The 24,023-nt window shown below is 46.3% G+C and overlaps 1 protein-coding gene across 1 annotated transcript in view; it reads left to right on the top strand.

The window, feature by feature from the left end:
* The window catches only part of PFDN5 (prefoldin subunit 5), a 118,786-nt gene that overhangs the window by 49,081 nt on the left and 45,682 nt on the right, over positions 1-24,023 (top strand). The window contains exon 3 of the mRNA XM_069653323.1: positions 9,112-9,143. Within this exon, the coding sequence (XP_069509424.1) occupies positions 9,112-9,143 (32 nt within the window). The remainder of the gene's footprint in view (positions 1-9,111; positions 9,144-24,023) is intronic.

The raw sequence follows: 24,023 nt of genomic DNA, 5'->3' as shown, positions 1-24,023 counted from the left end.
GTACAGTTGAAGTTGTTGGAATCTCGCGTTCCTAGACACCTTTTTATGGTACATCTGGGCCCTCTCCCACTGCCCGTCTGTCATGGGTCCTCCTACCTCCTCTTCCCAATCCTGTCTCAGTTGGAGCAGCTCCTTTCCCGCCCTTGCTCGCAGAAGCTTGTATATCCTTGATATTTCGTGTCCACCTTCCGATACATCATACATCGTTTCCAGGGAGGCATCGGGTTCCTCAGCTAGCACTGTCTCGGGCCACCTGTCTAGCCTTTTTTACAAGCCTAACGTAGGCTATATATTGGCCCACATGCACCCCTGTCTCTTCTTGTAATCTCTGAAAGTCCACTGCCTCCCCTTCCTGCCATATGTCCCCGAGGATGGCTAAGCCCACCGGTTCCCAGTATCTGCGGACCGATTCGAGTAGTTGAGAATCGTTCTCACACAGCGCCGCCAAATGGGGCCTGCTGGGAGTACGGCTCCAAATTCCCCATCATCCTCCACGTTCTATGCCAGACCGCCCAGCCCAGCCACAGTAGCCGCCGTCTTCCCACCAGCTTGTCCCTACTCAACCACACCACCTCCCTCAAGAAGTATGGGGCTGAGTCCCTTCGCAGGAGCCTGGCCTCTGCCGAGTCCTCAGCCGAAAGCCACCTGGCCACATACAGCAGCTGCCCCGCCAGATAATAGAGTTCAAAATTTGGCAGACCTATACCCCCCTTGTCACACAGGTTCTGAAGCTTCCATAGGGCCACCCTGTTCCCGGAGTTCCCCCACACAAAACCTCTACACACGCTATCAAGTTTCGCAAATAGGCTCCTAGGTATCAAAAATGCGACATTCACGAAAAAATGCAAGAGCCTAGGCAGGACCACCAGCTTAAGCAAAGCCGCCCTCCCCATCATAGTCGGGGGCAATCTAGACCAGAACACCATGCTGTTCTTGACCCCCTCTATTGCCTTCTCAGTATTATGTTTGTGCTCCACTTCAATCTTGTGATAAATATTTACTCCCAGATACCTAAAGGTCTCGGTCTTCCATGGTATTGGCAGGATCGGCAGCCTCTGCAACGGAACATCCCTGTACCTGCCCAGGGGAAACAGACTAGACTTCCCCGGGTTCACCGATATGCCCGAAAGGGTAGCGTACCGTCCCATCACCTCCAACACATACTGCAGGTTTTCTTCCGGATAACGCAAACCGAGGAGCATATCGTCCGCATATAGCGATATAAGGTGGCTGCCACCTTCTGTGCTAATGCCCACCTCCTCATATTGGTGCCGTAGGTATATTGCCAGCGGTTCTAATGCTAGTATATACAACATGGGTGACCAGGGGCATCCCTGTCTGGTCCCCCTACTGAGTTGCCAAGCATCTGAAACTGTGGACCCCGTTTTGACTCTCGCTACCGGGGTGCTGTAAAATAACTGGACCCACCTGAGGTATCCAGGTCCCATTCCGTATCCCTTCAGGACCGCTTTCAGTCAAGGCCACCTTACCGAGTCAAAGGCTTTGACCGCGTCTAATGACACTATCGCCAACTCGCTCGTACCTGCCTCAGTTTGGTCAATAATGTGGTGTAGCCTCCTATGGTTATCCGTGATATTCCTGCCCGGGACATAGCCCGTCTGATCTGGGTGTATCAGCTTGCCAATCACCCTCTTCAACCTATTAGCCAACACTGCCGTGCGTATTTTACCATCCTGGTTGAGCATGGACAATGGTCTGTAAGACCCGCACTCCACGGCCGGCTTGCCTGGTTTCAAGAGTGGGATGATCACAGCCTCGCGGAGGGTCAATGGGAGTTCCCCCTGCTCATAGGCCTCGTTAAACATGGCGAGCAGTGGCCGAAGCAGCTCCTGCTTGTATGTTTTATAAAACTCACTAGGCAACCCGTCTGAACCGGGCGCCTTACATGTGGGCAGGTCCTGAATCGCCACCTCCAGCTCATCCGAGGTGACGGGTGCGTCTAACTCCACGCGTTCTAGGTCGTCCAGGGTGGGCAGCTCTATGTCCTCCAGTGTGTCTTGTATGTCTTGACACACATCCTCCCCTGTGTCCTCATACAAATGTCTGTAAAACTTAAAGAACTCCTCATTTATCCCTTCTTGGGTGTTGCAAGTGCAACCTCCCTCACCCATAATCTCGCTGATCACTGAGCGGGGGGGTCTCACTGTTATACAGCCAGGCTAGCAATCTACCCGGTTTGTCGCCCCCTGCGTGTATCCTTGCCGTGTATTTCCCGTGATTAAGTCTACACAATCTATCCCAGAGCGCATTGCAGGACAACTGTAGGTCTTTTATCTTGGTTCTGTTGTCGTGGGCAGTGTTCTCACAACGTGCAAGTCCCTCCAACTCCCTCTGTTTCCCGAAGTTCCCTTTCGACACCCCCCCTGGAGCCCTTTAGATTTGGAAATGGCTACCCCACGCACCACCACCTTGAACGCTTCCCACAATGTTCCCACCGAGCGCACGCTATCCGTGTTTCTCAAAATATTCCTCAATGGCTTCCCTCAGGCCCTCCCGGAACCCTTCATCCTGCAGAGCCTCTGTCCTAAGTCTCCATGTTGGGATCCGCGATCTTGGGGGCTGGTGTCTCCACTCTATTGCTAAGGGCGAGTGGTCCGACAATACCCGGGCTTTGTATTCCGCTCCCACTATGTCTCCCACCATCTCGGCCGCTACAAACACATAATCTAGCCTTGTGTGCAAATCGTGTGGCGCTGCGCAGTGCGCATATTGCCTATCAGTAGGATGCAACTTTCTCCACACATCCTCCAGGCCTAGGTCTCTCAGTAAGGTTCCTAGCGCCCTAGCCGCCGGTGCCGTCTTCCCCGCTTTGTCTGCTGACCTATCCATATTGGGGTTCAGGGTAAAGTTGAAGTCCCCTCCCCAGACCACCATACCCCCCGCCAGGGGGCCAAGTTTGCTATAAAGGGTCCTAAAGTAAGCCGCTGTGTCGTTATTGGGGGCATACAAATTTATGATGTGCACTTCCCTATTTTCCAGGAGACCCGTCGCCACCACCATTCTGCCCTACGGGTCTACCGTAGAGCCCAGCACCTGGAACGGCACATGCGGTGCCACCCAAGTGATAACCCCTCTAGCGTACGCCGAGTACGCTGCACCCACAACATTACCCTTCCATTTCCTCCTGACCACCACCAGCTTTTCCCTGGTGAGATGGGTCTCCTGCAGTAGGGCTTAAGTACAACATCACTTTATTTCGTTTCAGATAGCTGTTAAGGCCCCGTACATTCCAGGTCCCAATTTTGAGATTACCTGATGCCATCTGTTCGGACTGTTCCCATCTTAACCATACCCTTGATGCTCCCCTCGTTATTCCGTTCTTTCGCTCTCTGGCTCGTTACCCCTTCCCTCCCGCCCAACTTCCCTCTAACCCAACTCCCCATTCCCCAACTACAAACCACTGCACACCCTTGCAATCCTCCCCCCTCCCTCCCCAACTCCAACCCCCACAAATGCCCAGCTCCATCCCTGGATCTCAGGCCCTCCCGCGTTTGGCTCCGTCCTGGAATCCCAGGCCCAGAGCCCAGCAGGGTGTCACCGGACTACCAGCGACCTACCTAAACTACTCTGTGGGGGTGAGTAGGTCGAACTCCGTGTAACTCCCCTACTAAAGTGCAACTTTCACGATATCCACAGATCTTAAGTAGAACTGTTGCGCCAGGCATAAATACCATCCATTTATATGCTGTACTATATTCAAGTCCCAATGCCAATTGATACAACGCCCGGGAAGCCCCAACCACACGCTACTTATCTTTGCCAACATTTTCCTGGACATCCGGTTCCTGGGGGCAGCTCTGCAGGTCCAGCCATCCCATAGCGTCCTCTGAAGTGTGAAAGAACAGAGCTCTGCTCCCATGGAATACTTTCAATTTAGCCGGATAGAGCAGCATGTATTTGTGGCCGGCTTCTTGCAATCTCCTCTTCACCGACCCAAAATTCATATGGCTCCGCTGTACTTGCAGGGTGTAGTCGGGGTATGCCGTTATAAGCGCGGCCACCCTCTGTATTGTGCCTCCTTTCCGGAAGTATTCCAGGATTCTTTTGCGGTCCCGGTAATTCAGAATCTTGGCAATCACCGGCCTAGGGAGGTTCCCCGGCGGCGGCTTTCTCATGAGGGCCCTGTTCGCTCTCTCCACGGCGAACCCCTGGGATAGGGCTCCCCCGGGTATCTCCTGCTGTAGCATGGTCTCGATGAACTCGGTGGGGTCAGTTCCTTCAGCACCTTCCGGCAATCCAACGATGCAGATGTTCCTCCGGGCACGTCCCTCTGCTTCCTCCGCCCTGCTTTCCAGGTTGCCGACCCTTTGCACCAAGGCATGAAGCTCTGAGCTATGGGCCGCACAGGCCGCCGTGTTCGGGGCCACTTTTTCTAGGGCCCCTATGCGCTCAGCCAGAGACCACACATCCTGCCGGAGGAGGCTCACGTCTTCTTGCACTGCTCGTATCTTGAGCTCAAGTGCAGCTTCCAGTTTGTCCATTGCTAGGCCCAGTTTGGTCTCCCAGGCCTCCTTCAGATCGGCGATTGCCTCCAGTACATCCTGGTTGCCTGTGGGGCTGGGGCCCACTTTGGGAGTCTTTTCCGCCTTCCTGGCCTCTTCCGCTTGTGTTGGCGTTCTGGTGAAGGTGTCTAGTGTGGGCTGTTTGGCTCTTATTCTGGGGGGTTTATTCGTCATCCTGTTGCACCGGGGTCGTGAGGGCCCACCTCACTGCTGCAATCTTCTATTAAGCACACCCAGTTCCCCCGAATTTGCCGGGGCCAGGCCCCACCGCTTCCCGGATATCCTGTTAGCACCGCGCAGCACCAGTGGACTATATTTATCCACATGTGCTTGTGCCTGCAGCCACAGGATCCGGGCTCCAGCCCAACCTGTCTTCTAATGACAGCACGACCAATCCGGCCCGTGTTCGGGCTTCCCAAGGGTCTGTCAGGCACCCCAGTGTTTCCCTGCTAGAGCCGTGTCATAGTGGCCCGTGGGACTGCTGAATTCCCCTTGCATAGGGACTCGGGCCCTCATTTGGCACGGCCGTGCATTACAGCACCGTTCCACGCACCGCTGGTATCTCCACCGGCTTCACGACGCTCTTAGTCTCCCCGGCTCCCCGTGTTAGTGGCTGTATCCTCACTGATGGCCTCCAGGCAGTACCTTGTAGGGCCCGCCGAGGGTCGGGGCCCGCCTCACCGTCTGGGTTCGGGCATATCCAGGCCCGCTGGAGCTCGCCGCCGTCGCGCCAGGGATGCTCTGACTTCGCATGTTCAGTCTCAGCTGGCCGGAGACACGGGGATTGCGCCTCCTCTCAGGAGCCACTATGCAGCCGCAGGCACCCTGGGGATCCTGATCTTGCTGCGGGGCCGCCGGGCTTGCAATACCGGGCGGTCTGCTCCTCTCAGCTGCTCAATGAAATGCCTGCCCCCGCTCAAGTCCAGGTCCACGTCCTCGCTGGCGACAGCAGGTCACCGCGCCGGGCTCCCGCACGCAGCTCCGGCGAACGCTGCGGTCACTATTATGGCCCTTTGTCCTGGGCCGCCATCTTTGTTCGCGTCTCAGCCGTAGGCACCCCGTTCTTCCTTTTGGGTCGCGTCTTCTCGTATTGGCATGCGATCACACCGCTTCCACGCTCGGGACGCTCCTCAAGTGTTCATGAGCGCGTGGCTGTGTCGCCGGCATGCAATGTCCAGTGGAAACTTCAGTTTCTGCGAGGATCAATGTCGGATCTCGGGAGCTCTCCTCGGACACGTCCCACTACGTGGCCATTTAGCCACGCCCCCGCATATCAACCTTTTAGAGCTGTGGGCAATCAGACTAGCGCTGAAGGCTTTTCTGCCAGCCCCCTCTGCTTAGGAAGAAACTGTCCTTTGAAAAGACATGGCGTTCCTGGAAAAATGTCAATTTGGGAACCAGAGCATCCTATTGAAGACTCGGGTGTTAGTGACATCAGTATCATCGTCCTTCCGACTACTACCCAATACAGCAGTTCTATTTGGGGCCACTGGTACCCCTTCTCTTGCTTCTTGTGTCTCCTCAGGAGGCTCGACATTCTGGGAACTGAAATATTTCTGAACCACATTTCTGCTGGCCAGCCTGTCCCTTTTGCTTTTTTGGACAGGTCTGCTTGTTTTAATGATGAAGCTCTTCTCGATGCTGCTAGCTCAGTATCTTGAGCTAAACTCACCCTAGGCTTACACGCTATTGGATTCAAGATCATTGTTACAAGGCAATATAATATGTTCATATGATGTTTCCTGTAACCTTATTCTTAGGCCTGTGAGCTTATGCTATTCTCAATTGTCAGCTTGGTGCCTTTCAGCAAGATGAAAACGAGGTCAAAAAAGTGTTGCAGATGGGCTCTAGAACACACCAACTATCAAAAGGATTATTTGTTCAAATGTCGGGCTCTCCAATAGCTGTCCCTCCATCTAATCTAGAGGTGGAAGTTCTCTCCCTAACCCAGCCACCCCACAACCCCAGGACGGTCACTATAGATTAGTAACCCCTACTGCCTGAAGCCTATCTTACTAGTGGTGATGGCCTAAAGGCAAATGCCTTATCGGTCTTTCAGTGAACAATCTAGGTGAACCCTGTATTCACCGTCTCCGAGATGATTTGGGGGGTTTTAGTGAAGCTTTCCGGACACGCCTTGCTCTTTTCCTTACATGCTCACATAATCCTCTCCCTTTGCTACATCCTTCCCATGCCTCGCTCTCCCTAGTTTCCGTGGTGAACCTCTGGCTGTTCTTTCCCCTGGAGAGGTGTTTTTTAGGAAGCCAAAGAGTCCAAACGGGTTGTAAGCCCACTCCCTTTACATCTGTGTGATATTGGCAACCTATCACAATTAATGTCCATGATTGTGGGAGGGTCCTCCAGCTTGCCCGATTGATGAAGGTGCCACACACGCTCTACAGTTTTCTGTATTGTTTCTTTAGGAGCGTGTTGCATAGCAGCATACATGATCCATGCTGCTGCGTAGCTCGCTCTGCATCTTGGTTGTAGATCTTGGTCTCTTTGGGCTGTTTGCTGACTGAGTCATTGCTGTTGGGTTAAAAAGTTGTGCAATAGAAAAAGAAAGACATTGGCCAGAATGGTGCTGTTATGAGACGGGTGCTAGATAGTGGAACTGCTGTTATACACCCAGGCACAAGGGTAGAGGATAGGCACGTGGGCCCCCTCAACTCACCCTCAACTCACCCAAACACTGCAGAACGGTTGGCTGCGGCATTAACCCTGGTAGGCCTCCCACCCCACCCCAGGCTGAGGGACAGCGGGGGTCCCTAAACCCATCTGACAGGACAGCTCTCTGGCCCTGTTACAAAGGGGAGAGTCTGAGAGGATGGTTCAAAGGGTACAATGATGATCCTTACCACCATCTCATGTCACTCCCTATCCTCCAATTTCACCTTTCGACGCAAGTTAAAAAGCAGTAACATTTTAGCAAAGATAGACCGGATCACAGTAGTGAAAACACAGATATCTTATACTTTACTATTTGTAGGTTTGTAATAGTTAATTAATGGAGAAAACTATTACTACAATTAGTTATACAAACATTATACCAGTGGTACTGACTGAAATGCAAATTACTATAGGCTAAAATCATTGTCTTTCGTTAGTGAGGCAGCATCCCAAATCTGATCATATCCATGCAGCTTAGTGTGACCCAGCAACAGCGATGAGTCGTAGATTTAAAAGCTTTGAATTAATCATCATCACCACTGGCAGGGCACCATGCTGATGGCCAATGTGGTCAAAACATATCTGGGGTTGCTTGTGGTCTTTTGCATAAGTGGTGTGACCTAGCAATTCCGGGTGGACTGCCCCTTTTGCGATGGGTGCAAAAAGACTGATTTACATATGCGTTGTCCCACTTCTGTAACGATACAGGAGGATCTATGTGATAACGAATGAAATTTCAGAGAATTCTTTTTTACCAAAACCTTTTAACAGAAAAATATTGTTTTAAAAAAATGTATTTGGGTCCCCGTCCCCCTGTTTCTCTGTGCTTTTAAACTCTCCCCACCCCTTTTTTTTTTTTTTTAACCCCATCCCCATATACATTTTAATTAAAGATTTGGTACTTTTTCGTTATTATGGTTTCGGTAAAAGAGTAATTTTTTTTTTTTCTCTATTCGCTAACATTACTGGATACTGGTACGGGAGGCTATAAAAACGATGGAATGGAATGGTGTCGGAGCAATTGCCAATCGTCCTGTTGAATTCAAAGTGTTTCCATCCATCTCTTCACTGTAGTAAGTTCATGGTACTACCTACTAGCTGGAGTGGTAGGGCTAAAATAGGCAAGGGAGTTCAAGAAGGACTGTGACAGGCTCTGGTAAGTAACAATAATGTAACAAAATTAAATGAATGGTAAACCACATTTATCCTCTTGCTGCCGGTAGGGATTTGGGTAGGCTTTATGGCCATCCAGAACATATTTTAATTGAAAAGACTGTAGTACATCACTTGAAGTCAAGTAGACCTGCCCTGTATATATTAGTGGTTTACCGTTCAGTTTTTCATCATGATATTTGTGTGATGTTGCCTTCTCAACTTTCACTTACTGTCAGCATGCATCATCTTAAGCGCTTTGTTTTTGTCAATTATTGTTGGCCCTAGCTGGTGTAGGGTTTACTTCTCCGGGCAAAGGACTGTGACTGAATGTATTCTCTCACTGGGAACCCAGAGACCCAGACAATGGTTGCAGGTGAAGTATTCTCCGTGGCCAGACGCCAAGTGGCCCCAACAGAATGCTCTTTCAGTTGCTTTTAGAAGCATTTCATGGTAACTTTAATAAGAGACCAGTATTGTACCAGGAGTTTACAAGCAGGATTACTGTTAATTGCTTAAAAAATGCAGGGCCTCTGATGTCTTTCTACATGCATGATGGGGATTTATTATAATCCTATGCAAAGATGCACAAGTGTTTTGTTACCCATTCTTAAGATTTGTTTAATGACCTGATCAATTGTTATAATTTTGTAAGCCTTGCAAACCCAAACCTGCATAGCATATGAGAATTACTGGAAATGTTGAGCTGTGGGATGACTTGAATTCTGGTAATTAATTGATGCCTTGTCTCACTTTGCTTTTCCAGGGAAGGAATTGCTTGTCCCGCTGACAAGTTCTGTATCCTTTTGGAATTGCTCATAGATCCTGACTTGTTTCTAGAATGCCAGCATGAAGAATTTAGTCAACAAGTGTCTGAACAGCAGACTGTAATAAACTGTTGTCCTTTGTTCCTAAGTTTGCCTACAAGGTCCAGGATTTGCAGGAGAGATGTGGAATTTTAAATGCGCGGATAAATTGCCTGAGCCCTCCTAACATCTTCTGTGCATGCAAACAAGACCTAGGAGTAGGTCATAGTAATGGTGACTCTGCAGCATTTAGGGTGCCATTGTCTGTCTGCCTCAACAGAGCATATATATATATATATATATATATATATAATGCTATTGTGTATGCAGCATGCTCAGTGCTTCTGTGATTAGAAATGGTAGACCTTAGGTTTCAGACTTCTTTTCCAATCAGTCTCACAACAGCAGTGCACTTTAAAATATGCTGAAGCTCAAATATTTGCTCTTTTTGGGTTCTCATGAAAAACCTGCTGCAGGCTGTTGTGAGAAACCTGACCATGTTCTCCCACCTACTCCCCTGGGATCCTGTAGTCGGGTGGCCAGAGAAGGGCATCGCTTTTGGATCCGACCCTGCGGGTGGACAAGCGAGGGAGGATCACCTGAGTGGAGGGTCACGGGGGATTGGTAGAACATCCAAGGGCGACACATGGTATTCCCCTTTTTCCTATTCCACCTCAAAAACCCTTTCCCCAGCTTTCGTGGGTATTTCCAAACCCATTCCATCTCCCCCTACCCATTTTCAACAAATAGCGGGACTACAGGGAGGCAACCGGGAGTAGTGAAGATTTCTCATAGGGATAACATGGGGAGTGTACGGGGAAACCGGCTGTAGAAAGAATTTTAGTTGTCCCATTGATGGTCTGGCAGTTGGGCATTTACTAATGATCACTCGCACATGACTGTTTTTCCAGCTATAGAAGGTGTGGTTCTACACAGGTGCAATAGCTAGCTGGCGACGTTGTTTGGACCAAAGAAGGCAAGAAGCAGAGAGCAACAGGATCTACGGCCCAGAGGCAAACAGTGTGCCAAGACTCTGGGCCGGTGTTGGTGAGGGGCTGCAGTGTGGCTAGGGAGCCGTGTCTCCAGCGATCCGGAGCAAAGCTCCCCCCCCCCCCCCCTCTTGCAGGCCGCTATTGGCGGTCTGAAAATTGCTTGTTCCCTTGGGACCTCTGTCGACCCCAAGGATGTGAGGGACAGGTGGTGAGACCCTGGCCTTAGGCCCGCAGAACTAGAAGGGACTGGTTGTCACCGCGCTGGAGCATGCGGCTGAATGAAGCGGTGTGGGCGAAAGGAATGCATAAAGCGGCACAGAGCAGGAAAGAAATGAACGGAAACTAGTAAAGCAATATAGATTGAAAGAAGAGTGGCCATGAAATTAAGAGAAAACCAGAAAAGTAGAGCATGCAAGGGTCCCAAAGTGAAAGAATTGTAATGAAGAGGGCGTTGGTGACCCGAAAAGACAGGGACGGATGCAAATGACCCACCAGAGTGGAAAGTGTGCATGGGAAAGTTGGAAACGGTGGGCACACGAAGGAGAGGAAGGTGCAAGTGTGCAGGAGAAGGAAGGAAAGGTGCCAGTGGGCGTGAGAAAAAAAAGTCAAGGAAACTGAGGGGAACAAGAAGGGGGCAGAAAACCCCTGATGGCAAAAGGTTAAAAGCAGGAAATAAAAGAGGGGGGGGTTAAATGCTCGGAGTGGTCGAGCTTAGGAAGAGCTAAGAACCTGGTGTTTTCTAAAGTCGCTGATTCTACCCTTCGAAAGAGCTGTATATGAAAGAAAGGTACATCCGGACAAACTGAACTCGTGTTTTGAAACTAAAGAGGGGCCTGAGATTGGGGAAGGGAATCCTAAGAGGTCTATCAAAGTGGAACCTTGATTATTTTGTGTTACTGAAGGAATTGAAGCTTGGGGAAGGAAACCCCAAGGCATTAAAGACATTGACATTGTTTGAACTATTGAGCAGGTCCTATGAACAGTCCCGTTTTGATTGAACTGATTCTTTTGAAGCTGACCAACATACACCTGGAGAGAGAGGAGACCACCTGAAACTGATCCTGGTTTCCCTTTTTTTGTTGAACCATGTTGAACCACCGCTTTTTGCTTTTGAAAGACTTCCTAACACATTTTGTCAGAATGAGGGCAAGCAAAGGTTTAGATGCAGACTGATTTTTATTTTGAACTTCGACGGCCCTTAGAGACATCAGTTAAGGTAACCATCTCTTTAGTGTTAGGGCCCAGTTCGGCATTACACCAGCCTAGTAACTTTAGTAAATAAAGGTTTTGAAACAAACATCTTTGAGTCTGTCTCTCTCACACTGTCTGCTTTCAGCTGCTGTGGTGTGAGTGGCTAATGACAACCACTTTTAATTCTTGTCTTGTTAGTGAGTGTTGGAAGCACGTATTTCTCGTAATGGGGATTTTGGATGTTGAAGCCTGCTTTTGATGCTTGTAGTGATCTTTGGTGATGATGCAAGCATTTGGGTTTCCTTTCTTTCTTATAAGGTCTAGGTATAGTGTGTAGGGGTGTAGATGACTGACGCACAGGTGACCTCATTTTGGTGAAAGACTTTTATTGAAATATAAAAGAAAACCCTATCCGGCCCTATTACTAAGAGGGGGGTTCCCTGCCTCAACCAATACTAAGGATGTTGTCAGAATGTTAGTCTAAAACAAATAGTCCACCATCGTGTGTCCAAAACCTATTTCCTTCCCTTACACTTGAACTAACACTTGAACTAACTAAAGTGGGGATCTTTCTGGTTCAAAAGAATGAATTCTTTATTCTGGGTGGTATGTTCACTTATAGGGCAAAATGAAATGTTCTTTGTCAAGGGCAGAACACCAAAACAAAGTCTGAAAGGTTCCTTGGGCTGACTCTTCACCAAGGCACAAAGAAAACAAAGTCTCTTATCTTCACAATGTTCACAACACTTGAGGGAATGTTTCCCATCCCCAGGTCCATCAAGTTTCTTATGATGCCAAAAGAATAACTTCCTTCTCTTGGCTGTGGTAGAATGTTCACAAAACACCAGGGGGGTTGGGGGGGGGGGGGGGGCATGATTCTTTGCCATGGTTTCAGACTTTGTTTCACCATCAACCTGGTTTTTCACTTGGCCAGGTATTACTATAACAGAACGGTGTCAAGGGGTAATGCTTCCTTTCCCTTGCTTCTGCACTCAGTCAGCCTGAGTTCCCTTCGCTGTCAGGCACTGTGACTATTACTATTGGTGAGGATACTTCAATTGGTGTGGGTACCAGACTTGCATGCACAATCTGTATAGTATATTCTCTTGCAAGGTACTATTATTATGACGATCAACAAAATTGCTCTTATGGGTGCGGGTCACAGACTCGCAAATACAGTGCCTCTGGTTTACTTCTCTGCCAGGTACTGGAACTATGATTATTCTGAAGGACTTGATCACCTTTATGGATGTGGGTCTCAGACTCGCACTTTCTTCTTTCCATGTTTAGTCCCCCTGGTCTACTAACTTGCCAGGTACTGAGATTTTGTTTATTAACATGAATACTTTCACAACTTCTTAAATTCTATGGATTGGGGTCCCAGACCCGTGATTTGTTTCCCTCAAGGTTCCCAGCTTCTGCACCATTCCCGTGGCCCCCTTTTCACCTCCCCTCACACTCTCATACCTGTCTATATGGTCTGCAGTTTTCTTAGGGCTTCTCTGATGCTTCTGGCCCGCCTCAGCCTCAGTGTTTCCTCACCGGTCAGCAGTTCCCTGTTGATTTGCGATGGCTCCGCGAGGGAAATTTCCTTTCCGACGATCGTGCTGCCTGCTCTGCACGTTTGCCGTCCCGACTGGGCGTCATGAGCTGCCTACTACTCCTATTTTATTTATTTGCATTTATAAAGCTCAGCAACAGCCCTGAGGCATTGTGGCGCTGTTACATAGAATTCAACTTGACGAAACAAACATGTGTAACAATGAGCAGGCAGGCAGTTCTACTGTTCATGAGGTTACAGTTGAATAAACGTAGTTACACATATTGGTTTGGGTCTAACAGAAAAGTGAGGTTTTAAGCATTTTGCGGAATACAGTGTAGGATCTTTCATTTCTTAGGGTTGTGGGCAGTGCATTCCAATTGTTGGGAGCCAAGTGTTGCTAGACCCTCCAGCTTTGGTTCTCTTAAAGGATGGTACATAGATCTGGTTGGTCAGGTGAGACCTGATGGGTCTGTTAGGAAGGACCACTCCAATCTGGTGTGGTCCTTCCACACTGGACCCTCCTCGTGGTGGCATGCTCCCTTTGTGGTATCCCATTCTGCCTTCTCTCCAGTGCTTCATTTTCTGCACTCCTGGTTCCTCCAGGTAGTGCTCAACATTAGTCTGAGTTGTTCCTCTGTTTTTATGCACATATCAATTCCATATTGACGGAACTGCTCACTTTGGTTCCGCAGTGTACTTCTTAGTACTCGGCAGCCCTTCCTCGTCTCAGTACTAAATGGATCAGTCTCTCAAGAACTAACAAGTCCATCCTAGTCTTGGTATTAGGAAGGGGAGCTCTATTCGGATAGTCCTGGCTCTTCCGCATCCCATGTTTTCCTATGCTGGAAGAATGTATTTATTTTTATTTATTGGGTTATAATGCGCTATATGCAATGTGTTTCAAGGCGCAATAAGTATAAGAGAAACACATGGGAACAGTGTGAATGGTACTGGTATGGGTTGGTTAGGAAGGTGTGGTGATACCATGTTCTCCCCAGGTGTCACTAATTCCATAGGGGGCTTCCCTCCCCATTAGATCCATCCACTGAGTACCACCGGTTCCATGTAATAGTTGCAGCGAAAATGGCTGTTTTAAAAGAAATTGCGGCAAAAAGGCTGTGGTGTGGCCCCCGTAATCCATGTAATGGATGCGGAGGACACCCCTGGACCCATTATACCGCGCAAGGGGAGCGGGGGTACACCCCCGCTCCCCTTTTGTGGTATAATGGAAAAACTTTTACTAGGTCACACCACAGCCTTTTTGCTGTGATTTATTTAATTATTTTTGTTGTAAAAACTGCATTTTTCTGCGACCATATTACTGGATACCGTACCACTCCCAGAGGGACTATCAGGTAGCGGCCTGACCTCTCTGGCCTTATGGGAAGGGGCTCCCAATAGGGAAGAAGGTATAACATCCATGGATTACTCACTAGAGTGAGGTCTCTTTTTTTGTTCTTGCTGTCGTCTTGTTGGCCATTGATAGCCTTTGGTAGTGTTGGGCTAGGACAGTCATGGCTTTTCATGGTGATGACATTTGAGGTTTCCATTCTCATTGGATCTTTTATTGGCAAGGTTAGCTTTTGGCCCTTGTGAAGTCTTGGGGTTGAGATCAGTTCTTTGGTTTTCTGTTGGGTCTTGCTGTGAGGTCCGCTTTTGGTTTTCTCTGTGATCCTGGATGGTGAGGTCACACAGCATATTAGCAGAATCAATCGTAGTGGATGCAAACAGCCTTGGCCTCAGTGACCTCGTTTTATGAACAAGCAATGTTTTTTAGTCCTTGGATAAACTACACAAAATGGTTAGATGGTTCATGAGTATTCCTAGTCAGGCAGGATTGGTTAAATGGAAAGGAATTTATCCTATTTGGAGAACATGATGCTTCTCTCTTGAAAAAATGTGCATTTGGACTAATGGAAAGCGAGACATTTAAACAGTCTTCAGTGTCAGACATGCATTTCCTTACAGCACCGTTGTCTCAAACCAGTACTTAAAAGCAGAGTCCGTTGCATTGTTTTAATAAAAAATGGTATGCATATTGTATTGAATTGAAAGGAGAAAGGAGCAGAGTGAGGGGATTCGGAAAAACAAGCCTGATGGAGTGTACATTAGCAAACTCAAAGCTGAGAATAAAGTAAATTGCTTAATGCGTTTACAAAAGAAATGTAGCTTGGCTCCATATGTTGTGTCCTCACGTGATGTAATGATGTTCAAGTAATGCAATTGTGTCCAGTATTTTCAAACAAAATGTGTCTGCATTGTGGCGAGGTGTCCCCTCACTGACCGAGTGCTCTGCCTGTTCAGCATGTCTGTGGCCCCCTTGTCGGAGACGTGGCATTGCAGTTGATGGAAAAGGACAACAATAACATCAGTCAAATGTTTTATTGGGAGTGCCTGCAAAGGAACTTGCTGGCGAAGTTGCAAGAGTCCCAGAGAGATCTGAGGAGCAGGTCTGATAAACGTTGCTATCAGAGAGATCACGCAACTCTGCAGACACCAAGGAGAAAACCTGTGAACCATTGCTGGCAGATAAAAGACCTGACATTGCTGATGCAGAGCATCTGCATCGAGTGTCACAGAGTAGGGGAGATGTTATCGGGGGAGGATTAGTAAACAAAAACCCAGCTAGATGGCCACTGGATGTCACACACTGATCCTGTCGACAGAGGTAAAAAAAAAAAGAACGAGGAGTGAAAAGGCAATTTGTTGACGCTATACAAGCAGTTGAAGAGTAAGATGATACAAACTACTTGGGTATGGATGGACACAGTGAAATATTCATCCAAGTGACTGTGTTCCCTTTTGAGAACGAAAGGGAAGCGGAGTGAAATCGTGGCAGTCCCCAACTTTGGTAAACAGAAGAGTGCAAACGTTCTGCATTCCTAAACGCATTAATGTGATTAGAAAGTGGGGAAAGAGGCTCTTAATTCTGGGACCTGGATTCTGAGTCACATTACGCAGAGGATAGACCAACCCGGAATTGCATCTTGGGAGCTGGAGGTAAGATTCACAAGTACACAACCATTGCAATTGAACTTTGGCAGATGAGAGCAAGTGGCTCTATGCAAGAAAGAGAACCAAAGACGTTGACGTTTGGAAACTAAGTGAAGGCTTTAAAGTGCACAACAATAAAGATCGAACGTTGTTAGAAACATTCAATCCTGAGAGGCAACCGACCTGCACCACCTTCTGGAAACTGCAATGGGGGTCCAAAAGTGCATAACCGGACTGCAATCTCGTACGAAAGACCAGAGTGCAATCCTGTGACTTGAAGTAAATGTTGGTAAGATATGCAATAATGGCTGTACTGACCATCTTGCAGTAAATGCAATTTGAAATAAAATAAAGCAATCTACATTGAATATCCGTCCTTGGATTAATACCTTTTCTTTTGCAAATACCACAGCGTATTGTGGTGTAATTCGGCGCAAAAAGAAAACAGCAAATTCTCTCGGCTCAATGATATCTAAATGTACACATTAAAAAGTAATGTAGGATTGTGTAACCTGTGTGGATCCTCAGCGCATATTAAGCAGCCTCGACCCTTAGTGTTTCATTTTGCTATTCCATCCTCTTTATATAATGTCCTGATTCAAATAAGTACATTTTCCACCCAATAAATAAATTGGCATAAAGGAATCTGGCATCCACATCAACAAAGATATATTGCATCAGGCTTCAGTTTGGGGAATGTACTGTCAGCTATTGAATTGTACCTTGTACATGATCACCCTGGTGTCCGAGGAGTATAACCTACTTGGTATCTGATGGCTAACTCTAACCCCCATGGAGGATGGGTGACCCTAGGGATATCTCATGACCACATCCTACATGGGTCTCAAGGATACTGCTACTGGGTGTTATGCATATGTCCCAGCTGTTCCGTGTCAATGTTGTTCATGCGATTATTGTGATGGATGTGGTTACAAAATACATTGTAGTAGAAGGGCATGTTTGATTTCCCATTAAGGCATATGTTCCCCGAATCCTCTATTCACCATGTTATTTGGGCTTGAGTATGTATTTGTTTTAATAACCTTGTCTTTATCCACTTGTGACCCACTGATGTGTCCTTTCTGCGTTTTGGGATGGCCTTATTTGACAGTCCTGCAGCATATATATTATAATAGTTCAATTTTAACTTGCCCTGTTGTAACAATCTTATAACTGCCCCTTCCGTGCTTTGACTCTTGGCAAGTGCGTATAAAAAATCTTTTAGCTTTGTATTTTCTATGAAATATAAGCACTGCTCTACTGGGTTGCTTTTATTGATTGGTGAGAGACAAAGGGCATGTTGCATAGGATTGTTTGAAACTGCAGATTCTTTCCTCTAGCTCTGCTTCATTTGATCCATGTGGACACTTTTTTTCTGTGTGAAAAGTGTTCTCTCATTCAGCTATTCTACTTTTTGAATAGTGTATTAAATGCACCCAGAGAAGCCTGTAACTTTAAAACCTCACGAAATGCACTTCTTAGCAAACAATGAAGCCACACTCCTTCCACTGAAAAATATTCATGTGCTGCAGCTAGATTCATACTAGTTAAAAGCAGGGGTGTACCGAAAAGTAGATCTAATTATTCGGCGAATAACGGATAGTTGAACAAGTATTCTGCCTAAACCGAATACAGAGCCGAATAGTTGCCTTTTTAATGGATAGTTATGCAAGAGAAACAGTTTGTAAATTAAAAATACACTTTAAAATATGTACATCTATTCATTATTGCATTTCCTTTCTATATTGTCTACAGAATTAGTGTAAACCATGAAAGGAACTGTAAACCATGAAAGGAACAAATTATCAGAAATTAAAATGGTTCATTAACAGCACAATTTGTATATTTTTGCCTTCATAGGTGTCGCTTGTTGGGCAGGGCCCACGTAACTAAGACTAGCCCCAAAGTATAGTTTGTAATCACGGTGAGGGGAGACTGGGATGAGTCTACTTGTAATTTCCAGTGTTCCCTTTAGGCCTCCTGTTAGGCAGAAACCTGTGCAGTTCCCTTGGGGACCACTGCAAAAGGCTTAAGACTACAAGTGTTGGCAGTAAACCCAATTGGTAGCAGTCTGTACCACCCAGATTTACCTGGTAGCTGTGGCTGAGCAGCCAGACTTCTCTCAAGAAGAGTTAGACAGTATACAAGATAGGTACCAAAATACAGTAGCACAAGCAAACACTGACCAGAGCTTGGGTATAAAAGTATATAATTATTTATTTAGAAACACACTTTGTAGCATACACTAACATGGCAAGCAAGTTCAAACAGTCACTATTAATATATATACATCCCTGATCACTTATTGTCTTATTTAAAACACCACTTATTTTCAGACAGAGGTGAGCGCTTAACCTCAGATGACACTCCATAAGTTAAATAAAAAGGGAGTGGAAAAAGGCAGAATTAGGAACATACACAATACCAACACTTAAAGAGAACCAGAGCAAGTCAGAAAAAGGCAGAGTCTACTGGGGAGCAAGAAAGTCATAGGCCAGGCCCACTCTTGGAGAGAGCAAGGCGGAATGTGTCCAAGATCACACAGTTGAATAGTACTTTAAAAGAGTCTTGCAGATAGTTCAAGAAAGGGTTGGATTAAGGCAGGAAAAGTTATGTAGCAGGTCCCAAGTCACCCCAGGATAGAAAGTCAAGGATTTACGGGACACCTCAAACAGTCTCTTGCAAGGGAGACCAGGTGGGACTCAGTACCTGAAATGGTGAGGAGGCTCCAGCGGGGGCAGTTGTTCCTGGCAGCAGGTGCAAGTTGGTGTTTCGTCCAGAGGAAGAGAGGGTCTCGACGTGGAGGAAAGCTGGAGGTCGTTGCACTGCCAGGGAAGAAACCAGCCGCGGAGTTCCTCGGTTAAAAGGTACTTCCCTTTTATTTGCGGTAGTGGTGAAGTGTGGGTATCCGGCCGCCGGGGTGCTTGGCACGGGCGAGTCGACCACGAGACGATCCAGGAAGCGAAAAAGAGGGCGAACTGGTTATCCCCTCCAGTTCAGAGGAAGAAGACTCTCCGGGATGAAGATCTTCTGTCGTTGGGAAGTGGTGAGACGGTTCAGCAGGGCTCCACCGGTGGTGCCGTCGTTGCAGGTCGGCTCAGCTTCTCCCTCTTCGGATTCTTTGGTCCTGAGGCGACTTCCGAAGTTCCAGTCCCCAAAGCCCTGCTGTTATGCAGAAAACCCCCATTCACCAGTCCTAGATGTCACTCAAACATGCTAAGTGGTGAGCTGGGCGGCTCACCACTGTGCCAATCACACAAGAGTGTGACTTCAGTTGCCGAGGGTGCCTAAACCCCCCCCTCCCACACATCCTGTAGACCCAGACAGAGTGGCACCACTTTTGGAGGCTTCTGTGGAGAAGCCCGGCAAAAAGTGGAACAAAGGGCTCGGCTTGGGTTGGAGTTACAGAGGTGAACACAAACGCCATTTTAAAACCGAGTCCTGGCAAAAAGACCCAACCGGGGAATAAATATTAAATAAATAACCCGGCGGTATCTTTAACATTGCACCAAAAATGTGATGCGTTTAAAATGAATGGGAAAATCCCAAAGGAAATATTCCGATGGAATATTTCGCGTGGTAACAACTGCCACCAGCCAGAAACTCGAGGAGGGGGGACTGCACAGTGCCCCCTCGAAAAACAGACCCAGGGCAATCTAATTACCCCTACCAGTACTTCCACAATACGATGGTTTGTACTGGTTCTGTTCACAAATTAAAACTAGTAAAGTCAATGATGACTTTACATGCCCTGGGAGACAGTAGTCAGTCCCAGGGTATGGAGTCTATGTTTGGGGGTCACTATGACACCCCTGTGTTACTGCACTGAGGGTGCTGTGTAACACACTTATCAAAAACCACATGAAACCCTATGGAGTAAAAGACCCCATAGCCCATAAAACACATTACAAAGTCAAAGGATATCTCAAATCACGTCTAAGAGTGGGAGAAAGAGTCTCACTCTTAGCAGGAGAAAAAAATAAACCCCATAAATTCAGCAAAGCTGCTGGGGGACTCACTAGGTTTCGGAAATTAGCCTTTACAGAGAATTCTCCCTAACACCTCCCCATCTTTAGTCTTCTGGCTCCAGCAAGGCAGTGAAACACAAAAGGAGTGATTACATCAGCTAGCGCCCTGTTTACTGTTGAAGTGCTACTGAATACAAATCTTTGGGATGCTAAAACCATACTTTCTACCTGTGGTACTGAGAGGAGATGACCCATTTGAAAAATGCCTTCATTAAAAGATAGTATGTTTCTTTGTGTTACGGGTGGGCTGTGGGTGGTGGTTTGGGGCCTAGTAGCCAAAAATATATAGGGCATGCCGAGTCCTCCGTGGCTCTCGGATGATTCCATAAGGAAGGGACCGTGTTGATTTTCAGATCTTTGGCATGTGCATGTTTATTTTACTTATGGGCTTCACTTGTACATCCATTTGGTCTAATATTTCTGAATTGTAAACTTGTATCTTCCCATCTTTATTGCACAAATATCCCTCTTTTTTTTCAACTCTCTAATGTGGGGAGGAATATTTCTGCTGCCACAAACTGGGGCATTTTCGTTTGGGATTTTCTTTAAAAATCCCAATCTATTGGATAGCTACATTTGTTGGTAACATCTGTCACTCTTACCCAATTGAAAGGGACTCATTTGGGCAACATCAGATGGTTGGAGGGCAGGAATTGAAACCTATGGTTCGATATTACAACCACATCTCTGCCATAGGCATACTTTCCACAGAGCCATCTTACTTTCTGCATAACCTTAGTCTGCAGGCTGAATACATGTATTTGCTACATGCACACTACCTCCTGAGCTATTGTACTGTTGGTTTGGAACTCCTTTGGATATCTGCAGCAGTCATATCAATCCACTCCCATTATATTACTTGGATTGGGGATTGCTGGGGTTTGGAACCTGTAATTTTCAGATTACTCACACAGGTCATCGGCAAATCAACAAGCCCCTAAAGAAAAATACAATTTTCCAATGGCAATTCTTTTTAAACTATTGTTCCAGCTCAACAGTTCAACTGCAAAATACAGGGGAGACCAGAGACATCTCATTGTACTTTCAAAATAGAGTTTTTCTTCGGCTCACCCCTCACCAGCAAACCGCCAAATTAAAGTTGGTGTCCAGCACATGAAGGCTTGAGACTTTATTTGCAATTTTACACCTCTGCTCCGACTGTATTCGATCGCAAAAGTGACAGTAGCATTTGTTTAATGGTCCTTTCACAGGATTAACATGACACTCCTGAATGGTTCCAGGCACAGTCAAAGCAGTATAGTCTGTATTCGGCTTTGAGTGAAAATTAAGTATTCAGACAAATTCTTACTCTAATTTCGGTACACCGGTAATTAAAAGGAAGTTTCAGCATGTATTTTTGTATCTTTACACTGGCTTAAATGGAAGAGCATATTATCGTTCTAGTAGGATGTCTCATTTAAGAAGCGTTGAGGAAGGGCTTATCTTGCAAAGAAACTGCAGATTTTTGGCAGTCCTCAAACTACATTTATTTTCTAAATACTAAGATAATACATTCATAAAATAAATGGGGAGAAAACCTGAGAACAAGAGTTTTCATGCTATGCTCCGCTCCAGTAATCTGGAACTATTTTCCAGTCTTGCTGCCCCTCTGGCCAATTCCGAACAGAAATTAAGACTCTTATGTTATGTTCTACTAAGATGTAGTAGCACTCTGATTACCAAAATCTGTCAAGTAGGCACTTTTTTTTTTAACCAATTGTATATTTCTGGCTGATGCTGAATTCATTCTGTTTTTACTACACTTATTATGACTTTGCGCCTGTAAAAGATATTTTATCTGACGTTTAAATTATTGACTCACTTTAGGGTAACATGACTGATTTCAGGTCTGCGATATATAGTCCCACCCTACAATTCTGTATAAGAATAACAAGCCGTGATTTCTCAAAACCTGAAATGTATTTAAAGAATAAAATTTCACTTCAAACTAAGCTGCTCTCCAGGTTTATTCTAAGAAATGGTATATAATGTTAGGGTCTCAGAAAAAATTGATCAGTAACGCAAGCTTTTACCTGCCTACATGAATCTCACTAATATCAATTCACACACAAATTCAGTTCTATAATGAATTGAATGAATATACTATACTCTAAAGAAGCAAACGCAGATCTCCTTAACAAGTGAAGGATTACATCCGAAATCAAATAAATAGTAAGGATATACACAAATTATGAAGCAAACTTTCTTCTTGTTCCTTAGGCATATTAATTATGCAAGCGTTTCGATATTTGTTTCATCAAGTGTGTATATCCTTACTACTTATTTGATTTATGATTTACTCCTTCACTTGTTAAGGAAATTTGTGTTCTTTTCTTTTGCATTTCCTGTTCTCCCTAATGTAGACTGTATACCCTGGGGTGTGCTCTAAGCATTCAAAATACACGCCTTCTATGTACTATTCTATTTTAAGCAACACAGCGTACTTCATTGATGGCATTGCCGCGTATCGGCCATTGTGTACACATATTGATGTAGTACCATTTTTAAAAATGATTCAAAAACACTTTTTCTCAGGTGTCAAGACATGCATGGTATCTGAGAAATGATACTTGGATAATTTGACATTATATGCACATATTCACATCACCTGGTTCCCCTCTGAGTGTGGGGTTGTGAATCATCAACCATACCTCCACTGGCTCCCAGTCAGACGAAGAATCACTTTCAAGACCCTATGCATCACTCACCTAGTTGTGCACAAGTCTGGCCCATTATACCTACAAGAGAAGTTAAAACCTCTCGCACCCTAAGATCAAGCACCACCCTTCTTCTTGTAATTCCAGCTGCTAACTTGCCAGGATTGGAGGGTCCGCCTTCTCAACCTTGGCCCCAACTAGGTGGAACTTGCTTCCCCGTCATTTTCGTCACACCCAAGATTATGACATTCCGCAAAGCTCTAAAGACGTGGCTCTTTCCCTAATACAAACCACGATCATTCTCTAGCGACTAACCTACCATCTGACAACTAATTGCCTCGAAGTAATCGCAAGTAATGTCGCTAATGAATACCACTATGCTTACTCTCTGCTCTAAACCATCACACAATTGGAGTGTATCTATACCCCTCAATCAATTCGGCCTAGCTGCTCACATACAAACCCTACCCCATCGACAACACATCACTCTAATGAAACACAGCTATACCCCATAAAAAACCGGCCCTAGCTTCCCAAATAAGTGTCCTTCAGGCCTAATGCAGCCAGAACCAGTCTCGATGTCCACCCGCCAGACTGCAAAAAAGCACCACACCTAACAGTGGGATGCAGTTACCATCAGGCAGTTACCTCTGCTGCACACAACTGGTGCACCCATGCACCCTACTACACCTTCCTCTCTCAACTAACCTGGACTACGGTCCCCAAGGGCGTTCAATGTACCAGCGCTTTGAGGTCATACCAATGATATATAGAGCGCTATATACATGCCAAATAACATAACGTGTGTAGGTGCTTTAAATGTAGGCTAGAACACATTTACATATGGCGCCTACAGGTTTGGATTAGGAAAATAAACCTCTGAGGGATTATGCACTCTTCTCTGAACACATGTCTGCAGTCTTCTATGAACATGTACAACTTTCAAACAACATAAGTGCGTACTTATATGTTTGAGTGTGTAGTTTTCAACCTATTCTTTTTGGTTTGTCTTCAGCTTTTCAAGTTTGGGCTGAAGATGTAATCTTCTCCAGTAAAAGGTATCATGTTTTAGTACCCTTGCCCTTTCAAATACCACATAGGTCTGCTTGTGGATTTCAAGATGAGGGGATTTAGGGGTTTAACACTTTGTTTGATTTTCTGTGAATAGAATGACTTCACTGCTAATTTCTGTTGAGCAAACATCTAATTTAATGACCAAACGCCTGTCTGCCTGCAAATTTGCATGATATCCTTATCCTTGGCAGCAATACTTATCCTTGGCCTCAAGCCCAGGGACTGCATCTCTCAAGCCCTATAATCTCTCCACTGGCTCCCGGTGACTGCAAGGATCAAATTCAAGACCCTTTGAATCATCCACAAGGCTGTCTGGGGCCTGGGACCTCTTTACATCCAACTTTCCCTCCCTAAATACCTCCCGGCTAGAGTCTTTTGGTCTTCTGGCTCAAA

This window comes from Ambystoma mexicanum, chromosome 3q, assembly GCF_040938575.1.
Source record: "Ambystoma mexicanum isolate Mex_15411 chromosome 3q, UKY_AmexF1_1, whole genome shotgun sequence".
In the NCBI taxonomy this organism is placed as follows: Eukaryota; Metazoa; Chordata; class Amphibia; order Caudata; family Ambystomatidae; genus Ambystoma; species Ambystoma mexicanum.
Note: the sequence above shows the minus strand (reverse complement) of the source record. Positions and strands in the feature narration are given on the sequence as shown.